The sequence below is a fragment of the Antechinus flavipes genome, chromosome 1, assembly GCF_016432865.1.
Source record: "Antechinus flavipes isolate AdamAnt ecotype Samford, QLD, Australia chromosome 1, AdamAnt_v2, whole genome shotgun sequence".
Taxonomy (NCBI): Eukaryota; Metazoa; Chordata; class Mammalia; order Dasyuromorphia; family Dasyuridae; genus Antechinus; species Antechinus flavipes.
The window spans coordinates 263,105,135-263,117,450 of record NC_067398.1 but is presented as its reverse complement, the minus strand read 5'-3'; the positions used below and the strand labels follow the sequence as shown (position 1 = coordinate 263,117,450).

The 12,316-nt window shown below is 34.8% G+C and overlaps 1 protein-coding gene across 1 annotated transcript in view; it reads left to right on the top strand.

Annotated features, from left to right (window-relative positions):
- The window catches only part of LOC127545231 (phospholipid-transporting ATPase ABCA3-like), a gene marked incomplete at its 5' end in the record, with an annotated part of 212,762 nt that overhangs the window by 111,114 nt on the left and 89,332 nt on the right, over positions 1–12,316 (top strand). Inside the window, 3 exons of the mRNA XM_051972378.1 lie at positions 160–258; positions 9,565–9,754; positions 11,632–11,932. Coding sequence (XP_051828338.1) covers positions 160–258; positions 9,565–9,754; positions 11,632–11,932 — 590 coding nt within the window. The remainder of the gene's footprint in view (positions 1–159; positions 259–9,564; positions 9,755–11,631; positions 11,933–12,316) is intronic.

Below are 12,316 nucleotides of genomic sequence, written 5' to 3'. Positions count from 1 at the left end.
AGAGGAAAGAGAATTTGGACCTCAAAATCTTAACAAAAATGAATGTTGAAAATTATCTTTCATGTAATTAAAAAAAGCAAAGAAATGTATTTTGGACCCAAAATAAAAGGCTAAAAATTTATTTAGAATGGCATCTTTTTTCTGCTTCTTTTCTTCTAGATTTGAAGCTTTGTTTAATGAACTAGAAACCAGACAAAAAGAACTAGGCATTGCCACCTTTGGAGTTTCTGTCACAACTATGCAAGAAGTCTTCTTTAGGTTAGTAATTATCAACAAGTCAATCAAGCAACAAATATTTATTAAATGCCTACTATATGCTAGTTGGTATTGTGCTAAACGTTGCACAAAACGGCAACGTTTAGTGTAATGATCAACTATGATAAATTTAGCTTTTCTCAGCACTACAGTAATCACTATAGTGATTAAGGCAAAATATAGTCCCTGCCCTCATAAGAGTTTATAATTGAATGGAGAGACAACAAAAAAGATATATAAAATGAGCTATATATAGGATAAATAGAAAATAATTAATAAAGGAAAGGTACTGGAATTAAGAGGGGTTAAGAAAGACTTCCAGTAGAGATTCAGAATTTAAAGGAACTTAAAGAAAACCAAAGTCAGTAGTGAGGGTAGAAGAGGGCTAGAATATTATAGGTGTTGAAGAGGACAGAGAGAATGTGAGCAGCTGAGAGATAGGAGTGAGTGTCTTGGACAGTGTTGCTGGATCAAAAAGTACGAGTTGAGCAAGATTTAATTATGCATGGGAGAAAGGAGAGAAAGGGAAATGTGGGTTTGGGGATAAAAGTCTGTCTAACCAGAGCTAGAATGATGAAAATATTGTTGGATTTTTACCTGGAATAACATTCACATCAATGTGTTTTTGAAAAGATGATGAGACTAGAAAATATACATGGACTCTTCTACACACAGTTACTAGTAGTAATTGGCTGAGGTGGAAAGGCCACAAAGAATGACATTTTATAAAAAGCTTCAGCTTTTAGAGAAACTGAAGCTTCAGAAAGAATATAAGTAAAAATGATCATTATAGGATTTGGGGTTACATATAGACTAGTCACTTGAGAAATATTTAACAGCAGAAACAATTCATGAGAATGGATCTGGGGAAGAATAAGATTGAAAAAGGATGTTGCACAGTCATTTCAATAGAGTCCAAGTTTTTGTGATCCCATTTGAGGTTTTCTTGGCAAAGATACTGAAATGGTTTCCCATTTTCTTTTCCATTTTTCATTTTACAGATGTGGAAACTAAGGCAAATGGGGTTAAGTGACACAGTAAGTAAATGTCTAAGTCAGATTTAAACTCAAGTATTCTTGACTCCAGCCTGAGACTCTATCCATTGTGCCATCTAGCTTCTTCAAAGGCAGGGTTAATAAGGGAAATTGGACAGACAATAGAATAGGAACCATCTTGTTTCCTAAAGTAGCCATAAGAGGCATGAGGAAAATTCTTATTAGAATTGATAAATCAAATTTAACACTGGTTATAAAAATCCAAAAGTTTTTTATGTGCCAATAGCATCATTTGCACAGAATTTATACCTTCATTTTCCCTTTCTCTGTAATTAAATAATTTATGCACATTAGCTTATTTAATGGTAATATGCCATATTGATGGCCCACTAAGTACAGTAAATACAGACCAAAAGATCTGCACTATTATTACAGAGAATCATAAAAATTTGAAAATTCAGAAAGACTTCCTAGGCCATCTAGTCTAATCTTAACTGACCTATTCTTTGTACAACACATATGTAAGACCTAATTCAGATTTCACAGGCAAGAGGCCATTCCTGATTATCTGCAACTTGTAGTCCTTTTCTTTCTAAGGTTATCTTCTGTCTCGATGATAACTATCATATTTCTCCCTCACTTTTCTTCAGGGGGTATTCATTCTCAATTCTTTCCATCCAGTCCTCACATGCAATGTTCTTCAGTGCCTTCATCATTCTTATTTCTTTCATAAAGATGTATCTCAATAGATGTAGATGTCTTGGTATCTCAAATAGGATGTCTGGCAGATAGATACCTTAAATTCACTATGTCCAAAACAGAGATAATATCTTTCCCTTCAAACCATCCCTGCCCTACTCCATTCTCTTTCCCATTATTGTAGAGGGTGATACCAAGTCTCAGTTCTTCAGGCTCAAAGCCCAAGAGTCATTCTCTTTCAGCCACCACATCCAGGCTGCTGCCAAGACCTACTAATTTTGGTTTTATCATATTCTCTCCTGACACTGACACCACTCTGGGAAAGGCCTTCCTTGCCATATACCTGCCAACAAAAGGTCAGAGTGAGACATTCTTCTAGCCCAAGACATCTTAGAAAATTGGACACGGGGTGGAGGCTGGCTGATGCAAATGAAACACCAATGGTGAAATGAGGTGGGGACAGCAGAAGCAGCAGCAGCTTTGTGAACTCTCAAGCCAGAGATAAGTGGGCTTGACAAATGATCAGAAAGGATTGCAGAGGACCTCCATGCTAATTCTGAATAACAGGGTTAGAGCAACTCCATTGCATATCCTCACATATATGTTAGAGTTCAAGGGTGCAGAGGATCACTTCCAATCAAGAGGGAGAAAAGATACTGAAGAACCGTATCAGTTGCATTCCCAAGAAATCAGGGACCCTTCCCAGGTGGAGACTAGAGCTCGCACCCTGAGAACAAGGACCCACCTGCTGGATCAAAGAATATGCACAGTTTGGTTGTCCTTTGAGCATAGTTCCAAATTGTTCTCCAAAATGGTTAAATCAATTCACAACTCCACCAGTAGTTCAGAAGTGTCCCAATTTTCCCACATCCTCTCCAACATTTATGATTTCCCTTTTCTGTCATATTGGCCAATATGATAAGTGTAAGGTGGTATCTTAGAGTTGTTTTCATTTGCATTTCTCTAATCAAAAGTTACTTTAAAACTTCTTTATATGCCTACAGATAGCTTAAATTTCTTCATCTGAAATCATATCTATTGGGAAATGGCCTATATTATCATAAATTTGGCTTTCTCTTCTATTGGCTCCTACCTCCTCACCTCTTTACTTAATCTTCTCCCCTCCTATTTCTCTGTCAGATAAAATAAGATTCTATATTCAACTAATTGTGTATATTATGCTCTCTTTAAGCCAATACAGATGAGAGTAATTCATCTGAGTTCAAAAGATGCTTATTGCCCACTCTGCCATTTACTCCTTCACTGTATTAGCTTTTTCACACCTCATCAAGTGAAATAATTTACATCTTAGCTCTCCCTTCCTTTGATACTCAGTATTCTCTCCTTTCCCATCACTTAATTTTTATGTCATTCCCTTAGATTCACCTTATACCCTTATCCTCTACCCCTATGTGTTTTCTTTCTAGTTGAACTATTATCGTGATATATTTATTAAGGATTACAAGCATCATTTTTCCATGTAGGGATGTAAACAGTGAATTCCTCTAGTGAATCCCTAGTGTTTTCCTTTCTCTTTTTTGCTTGTTTATGCTTCTTGTTATTGGAAGTCACATTTTTTTATTAATTCTGGACTCTTCCTTATAAAAGCTTGAAATGCTCCTATTTCATTGGATGATCATTTTTTTCCCCTTGAAATATTCTGCTTAATTTTACTGGATAGATGATCCTTAGTTATAGTCCTAATTTCTTTGCCTTCCAGAATATTAAATTCCATGATCACCAGAACTTTAATATTGCTGCTGCCAAGCCCTGTGTAATCCTGATTAAGTTGTAACTTCCAGTATACAAATTGTTTCTTCCTGGCTACTTACAGTGTTTTTTCCTTTGCCTGATAGGTCTGAAATTTGGCTATTATGTTCCTTGGAGTCCTCTTCTGAGTTTGTATGTTGGTCTTCCCTGTCACTATAATAATTTCTATGGTCAGATTCTTTTTTTGTCTTTTTGCTCATTCTTTTGGCCTTTTCCCTTTCTTTTAAATTTTGATCTTTGCTCCCTGGGAGGTCGGAGTACTGTCCCAGGCTTCTTGTACCAGCAGCTATAAACCCCAACTGTTTCCCTGGTGCTGCATTGATGTTTCTGGCTGGTGTGGCTGGCCTTGCTGGAAGCTTACTCCGTGTTGAGCTATGGTTTGAATGATGGTGTCTGTTTTATGCTGAGGCCAGGTGGGGTGTTTCTGTGTTTCCATGGTGCTACACTGAAATAAGTGTTGGTCTGGCCACTGGAGGATCCTGCTTGCACAAGATTCTGGAGCACATGATGAGTCCCAGAGCATCATAGTGATTCTTGAAGCTGAAGTCTGCAGGTTTCTTGGTTTTGCCAAGTCACGTGGAGAGTCCTGGCACTGGCATTCATCTGCTCCACTATACTGGAGTAAGGATTTCCTGATGATTTGCTGGGGTGAGGCTTGTTGTTGGCTAGCTGGAACTTTTTGTCTTGAACTGATCCCTTCCTTTACTGGAAATAAAGGCACTCCTCTTGCTGATTCTCTAACTTTCCTGGGCAGTGTCTCTTCCTCACTGCTTCTGCCATTCAGAACTGTCTTTGACTGCTATTTTATGGTTATCCAGACATAAACATGGGAAGGTTATAGTGAGCCACTGCTTACTCTGCCACCTTGGCTCCCAAAAGTAAATCTGTATAATTTTGATTACATGAAATTAAAAAGATTTGCACAAATAAAACCAATACGGTCAAAAGTTAGAAGGAAAGCAGGAAACTGGGTTAAAAAAATGTTAAGGAAGTTTCTCTAATAAAGACTTTATTTCTCAAATATATAAGGAGCTGAGCCAAATTCATAAAAATACAAGCCATTCTCCAGTTGATGAGTGGTCAGAAGCTGTGAACAAGTAGTCTACAGAAAAAGAAATCATATCCCTCTATAGTCACATGAAAAATCTGTGAAAATTTATCTGAATCACTACTAGTTAGCAAAGTACAAATTAAAATAACTCTAAGATACCATGTCATACCTACCTGATTGACTAACAGTTCACAAAAGGAAAATCTCAAAATCTGGAGATGTGGAAAAACTGGGGCACTAACAAATTATTGGTTGATTCGTGAAATGATTCAAGTATTCTGGAGAACGATTTGGAACTATGGCCAAAGGCTAGAAAACTGTGACTTTAACCCAGCAATACCATTGTACTCCGGAGAGATCAAAAAAAAGGGAAAAGGACCTATTTAAACAAAAATATTTATATGACTTCTTGTGCTGTCAAAGAATAAGAAATTAAGGGGGGAGGGGTGTCAATCAACTGGGCAATGATTGAACAAGTTGTAGCATATGATTATGATGAAATACTGTTATGCTATAAGAAATGATGAAAAGTATGGGATCAGAAAAAGCTGAGAATGACATTTATGAAACAATGCAAAGTGAAGTGAACAACATTGGGCGAATATTGGACACAGTAATAGCTGTATTGTAGGGATGGCCTCCTATGAAAGACTTAGCATCTCTGATAAAGACAATGATCCTTGCAAGACAATTCCAAAGGACCCATGATGAAAAATGCTCTTAATTTCCAGAGAGGAACTGAGAAGAGTCTGAATGCAGAGTGAAGCATACCTTTTTTAAAACTTTATTTTTCTAGGAATTTTTTTGTGTGCTTTCTTTTGTAACATGGCTAATATAGTAATGTTTTTCATGACTTCATGTGTAAAATTGGTATCATATTGTTTGCTTTTTCAAGGTGTGATGGGAAAGGAAACAAATTCAGTTTTTTAAAAAGGAAAATTAATCAGGAGTTTTGCATGTAATTATGAAATAAATAAAAATATATTTTTTAAAACTACTTGTTCATTTGTTTTCTCATCCATTAGATTTTAAGCTCTTTACAGACAGGGACTATCTTTTGCTTTTTTTTTTTTTTTAACCCTCAGTATAATTCTGGTAAATAATGCTTAATAATTGTCCATTGAATTATGTCTTCTTAAAAAATGAATTTTATTGATATATATTTTTAATTGTAGTTATTTCCTATACCATCCCCTTCACACTGAATCCTTCCTTATGATAAAAAAATTAATTAAGCAAAAACATATGACATAAAGAATATGATATTATATTTACACGATTATTGTATTGTCCCCTACCTCTTTAACATGAAAAACAAGTTATGTTTCAATATCTATTTTCTGGTATGTAGTAGGAGTAGATTTCCTGTTATTCAGGGTTTCCTGAGTAAATAACGTGATTTTCTGTTACCCAGAGTTCAGTTGTTGTAGGCATTGTGTATATTAGATGGCCAATAGTCTTAATACTTTTTATTTCTTTTTTCATCACCTTATACAAATCTTTTCAAATTTCTCTAAATTCTTCATATTTATCACTTTTTTATGTTCAATGATATTCCATTACATTTATATGCCAACTTTTTTTTAGCCATTCTTCAATTTATGGACACCCATCTTGTTTCTAATTCTTTGCTGCTGGAAAGAGGACTACAGTTAAAAATTTGATATGTAGTGAACATTTGTTTATGTCTTTAACTTCAATCAGGGCATATGCTAAGTGATAGGTTTACTGGTAAAAAAGTATGAAAAGTTAATTGTTATTCATAATTCCAAATTAATGTCCAGAATAATAGGACCAAGTCAAATGTCTGTGTCTTCATATATTGTTGTACCTGTCTTCTCAGAACTAAACAAATGTGGTATAATTAGGGCAGAGTATATGTCTATCATCTCCCATTTTCATGAATAGTCTCTAGCATAATATGTCGTGTTTTTTTTACTTGCCATGTTCATGTTATTGACTCATATCTTGTGTCTCATTCCCAAGATCTTTTTCACGAGTCTTGTTTTAATTTCTTTCTCATCATAAAGTTAATTGGAAGGTATTTTTTCCTTTTTAAATACATCTTAATCAAACTGAACCATCAATTTATGCTGTTAAAATCATGTTGGAAATGGGCTCCATTTATTATGTATTATTCCTTCACATTGGACAGAGACACCATTTCTGCCTTCACACCAGTCTTTGATGAAAATGTTGTTGACCCAAAGATCCCCTGTGGCAGCATAGCAGATATCTCTAAGTGGATAATGACCTATTAAACTACTGTTTAGGGATGATTGTCCTGAATGTTCCAAATCAATTAAATGATTGTCCTATTACTTATCTCATTCCTCTCCATCCACTATGCTCTCAAGCATAGCAAAAGAGATTTTACAAAATATAATGCTGAAAGCAAATAAACTATATCTGTCAACAAGCATTTTTATACTCTTTCTTCTTGTTCTGAACATAAACATAAAAAGCATTTCTGGGACAGCTAGATGGCACCGTGGATAGAGCTCCAGCCCTAGAATTGGGAGGACCTAATTTCAAATGTGGCCTTAGATAGCTAACAATAACTGTTACCTTGGGGAAGTCAATTAACCCCAATTGCCCTGCCCCCCCCAAAAAAAGGCATTTCCATGCACCCAGAAGAACACAGAATGGATGTTTTTTGTGAAACCATGAATCTTCTTTTAATACCACTTGCCTCTTTTGAAAGTATATATAGATTATGAAAATTACTTTTAAAACTATCCTCGTCTAAACTTCCTTCTGAACTTCTTTTTCCTCTCTCATGTGCATGTGTTCAAAATGTTTCAATGATTCTCTTTTTGTGGACAGCACTATGCCTCTAACTTACTCTCCTTCCTTTAGTATTCTCCACCCCTAATTAACCAATAGGAAGAAGGGGGAGAATACCCTTTTACCAAACGTAGTCAAGAAAATTTTAAGAAAATAGTGGTCGTATCCCCAAAAGTAAGTTTCTTCACCTTGTTTCCATGACCTTTCTGTCAGGAGGTGAACATGTTTCATCATATATCCTCTGAAAATAAGGTTGGTCATTAATTAAAGAATCAGAGTTCTTATTTCTTAAGATGGTGGAGTGTTCTTAAGATGGTGGAGGGAAAGATGAGTGAGTCTGTGTGTGTGAGACAGTAAAGAAAAACAGAGAGAGGGAAAGGGGGAAAAAGAGGGGAAGAGAGAGAGAGAGAAAAGGGGAGGAGGAGGAAGAGAGAGATCACACAGAAACAGACAAAGAGAGAAATGGGGAGAGGGTGGGAGAAACAATCAAAGTTATTATGCCAGGACTCTAAAAATCTCTTCCTAACCCAATAATAAATGTGTATTACACTATTCATAGATATCACTTTCATTAACTGTTTCAATGTAACCTTTCAATTCAAAATTAAAACCTTCATTCTCTCTTTTCTTGAAGTACATTAAGAATTATTTTTCTTGGTGTATGTTGAGAATTTTACTAAGTCCAAATGACTTTTATATCATTCAATCTATATCAGATGAAAAGACTGTTTAATTAAGGCATTCTTAACCTTTTTAATGTCATGGACCTTTGGAAATTAAGGGAAACTTATGAATTCAGAATAATGTTTTTGAATTAATGAAACAAGATACATAGGATTTAAAAGAAAAACACATGTTGAAGTTTATTAAGTTAAAAAAAACCCAAGTTATGAACGCTTTGTTTAAATTTTTGAGCCACATACTTTGATGCATTCCACGTATATGAGATCGTTAATATATGGTGGTTTGATTCTTTAATTTATATTTAGTTCAATTTAGATCCATAATGGTATGGTATAGTATGGTATGGTATGGTGGTTGTCCTTTATTTTTGAAGAGGACCAAGATTATGTCACTATATTAGGATCCATTTACAGTGTGTCTGACTGTGGCTGATCAGACCAATAGGAGCTCAGAATGCTTTGCACAAATAATAACTATGAACATTTGGGATGCATTCTTTAACTTTGCACATCTCACAGTTTTTTCTAAGATACTTCAATTCTGCCTTGCTCATGGAACACAGCACATTCTCTAAAGAAGTCATATTGTGCTGGGACTTCTTGTCCCAGTGTCTCCCATTCATGCAATCAATTCTAAAGTTCTTGGAGCTGGTTACTAATGATATAGCTTGCAAAAGTGTTATCATATTAGTGATATTATTTTTGTTGGCTACTTTAAAAGTATTAAAAAAGGTCTCCTTTTTATATTTGCTGTGCCTTCTTTTCTTACTCAGTAATCATGCTCAGTGTTTCATTAATTATTTTGACTCATATTCTTTTTTTTTTTTAATAACTTTTTATTGACAAAACCCATGCCAGGATAATTTTTTACAACATTATCCCTTGCACTCACTTCTGGTCCGACTTTTTCTCTCCCTCCTCCCATCCCCTCCCCAGATGGTAAGCAGTCCTATACATGTTAAATATGTCACAGTATATCCTAAATACAATATATGTGTGCAGAACCGAACAGTTCTCTTGTTGCACAGGAAGAATTGGATTCAGAAAGTATAAATAACTCAGGAAGAAAAACAAAAATGCAAGCAGTTTATATTCATTTCCCAGTGTTCTTTCTTTGGATGTAGTTGCTTCTGTCCATTCTTGATCAATTGAAACTGAATTAGCTCTCTTTATCGAAGAGATCCACTTCCAAAAGAATACATCCTTATATAGTATCATTGTTGAGGTATATAATGATCTCCTGGTTCTGCTCATTTCACTTAGCAGACTCATATTCTTAAAAGGAAAATATATTTAAGTTATAATAAAATACTTTTCCGTGCAGGGTTGATAAAATGGCGGCTTCCGGTGTGGATCTTCAAAACATCCAATTTTCTTCTCTGTGGATGCAGCAAGAGGAAATAACCAAAAAACCATTGCTTTCCCAAAAGAAAACCATTTGGAGAAGGCATCAATCTAGTACTTTTATGGCCATTAATGCTGAGAATCCCTTTCCTTTTATGTTCAACACTGGAGTGAGTGTTTTGCTTGGAATAGAAAAACTTTTGGTTAGAGCATGACTTATTTTTTACCCTTCTCAATATTTATGAATTACTGTCTCTTTAGCTCATTCTGAATTTGAATAGTTTTCCAGAAGTACCAACCTTCCTCCACCACGGAATTTCTCTGTGTCCATTATTGCTTTACTATGTCTTTCTTATAGTATAACTACTATTTTTATTTTTTCCTACATGGTTTTGCTTTTTACAATCACATAATACTCAGTTCTACCCCAATCTTTCTTTTGGATTATCCAATTACTAATGACATTTCTTAGAAATATGGTTTAAATTTCCATGTATAATAGTTTATTTTTATTGAATCATTTAAAATTAATCTTTGATATTGGCTCTTATGTGTTAAATTATATATTGAGTTCAGGTTTGTTTGAAACAAAATCCTGAGAATCTGATAGTTCATTTGATGTCCTTTTTTTTCATCCAATATTATACTTAATTTTGCTGGATATATTATTTTTGACCAAAGCCCCAGTTCTATAGATTGTCATTTTAAAGAATTCCAGGACCTATGGGTCCTTTTATTGTAGCTATTAATAAATCCTGTACAATTCTAAAAACTCCAGCATATCTTAATTGCTTTGTTTGTTGTTGTTGTTGCTTGCAAAACTTTCTCTTTGATCTGGGGATCAGGTCAAAAAAATTTTAAAAGAGAATTTACAACAATTGAAAAGGAAATAAGGGAAATTATCAGAAACTATCTAATAATAGTTCTAATAATAGAGTAATAATTCTATCTAATCAGTACTATTAACTAATAGAGGAAATGAACAAATATATGGTTTCTTTCAAGAGTCAATTCAACAACTCCCACCTTCTTCATGAAACATGTTTTGCTCACTTCCCCACTGCTAATGCTACTCTAAGATCACATTATTTCATTTTCATCAATTATATATGTCTCATCTAAATACGCATATATACATTTCATTTCCCCTATTGGAATGTAAATCCCTTGAGGAATACTCTTTTATTTTTGTCTTCATATTTCTAGCACTTAGCATAGTTCCTACTCCATTTAATTAATAAGTTGACTGGTTTATTTAGATTATTTTATCTAGGAGTTTGCAGAAAGATATAGAAATGATAGCTTAAGGGGATGGTAGAATTAAATCACCTACCCACACATATGTGTATGTACATATACATATACATTTTTTGAGACTAGGTAATATGTGATTATGTTTGTAAACAGCAATGTAAGGTACCAAAACATAAGATGAGAGAATCAAGAGATGATTAAAGGGGCAATCTATTAGAGTTGCTAGGAGGGGATGGACTAGAGAGAACAAGAAAGATTGTCATTGGCAAATATCTGGGCAATGTTTTATGGAGAGCATGGAAACTCTGGGGCTCAGGAATCTCTTCTTTCTGCAGAAACACATTGGCCCTGGGACTCACACACCATCAATACTCTCTGGCTCTGGAGTCCCTCTGGTTAGAAAACTGAGAGCTCCTCCTAGAACCATCATTGCAAGAGAGGATCCAGACTAGCCATCTTTTCATTTTCCTACCTGGCTACATTCCTCCAGACTTCATCATGCCCCCATGCTAGATATTTCCCTCCATTTTCCCTCCTTTTCAGCTTCTTTTTTCTTCTTGTTTTGTATGTTATCTTTACTTTTAAATTGTAAACTCCTTGAGGAAAGAGACTTTCTTTTTTTATGTTTATATGCCTTCCCAGGACTTAGCATAGTACCTGGCACCTATTAGGTGCTTAATAGATGTTTTTTGACTAACTGATTGACAGCCTCGGACTGAAAAAGATTTCAAGTTAAAAGGCTTACTTATGTCTGAGACCATTATAATGTTATGCGTTTCTTTCCTTATTCTAGTGGAAGCTCTACTGCCAGCAATTCTATGCCATATTCACCAAAAAAGCTTTGTACTGTTGGCGCAATTGGAAGATGACATTGACACACATTTTGGCACCCCTGCTATTCAGTTTCTTATTACTAAAAAGCTTTAATTCTTTAATTAGTCAACAAAACCCACTCTTGAAATTGGATTTGAGTAGATATGGCAAAACAATTGTCCCTTTTTCTGTCTCTGGAAATATGTCTCTGATTAATAATATCTCAGAATCCTTGAATATTATACTAAGGAATATGGGACAACAGCCCCAATTGGTGACAGGTAAGAACCACATGATTAATATCTGATAGTGTGAACAACTATCTATATTAGAAAACCATAGCATTTAGAGCCAGAAGGGAATTGAAAACTGTTTGTGCAAAAACTTTTTAATTCAGTGTAATGAACGTTGTCCTTTTTGCATTTCATAATGTTCTCTAGTTGTTCTTTGGTCATAAATTCCTTCCCTCTCCAAAGATCTGATAGGTAAACAATCCCTTACTCTCCTAATTTGCTTATAGAATCACTCTTTACACCTAAATTATGTTTCCATTTTAACCTTATTTTAGTATAGGGTCAATGCCAAGTTTCTGACATATTATTCCATTTTCCAAGCAATTTTTGTAAAATATTGGGTTCTTATCCCAGAAGCTGGAATTTTAGGAT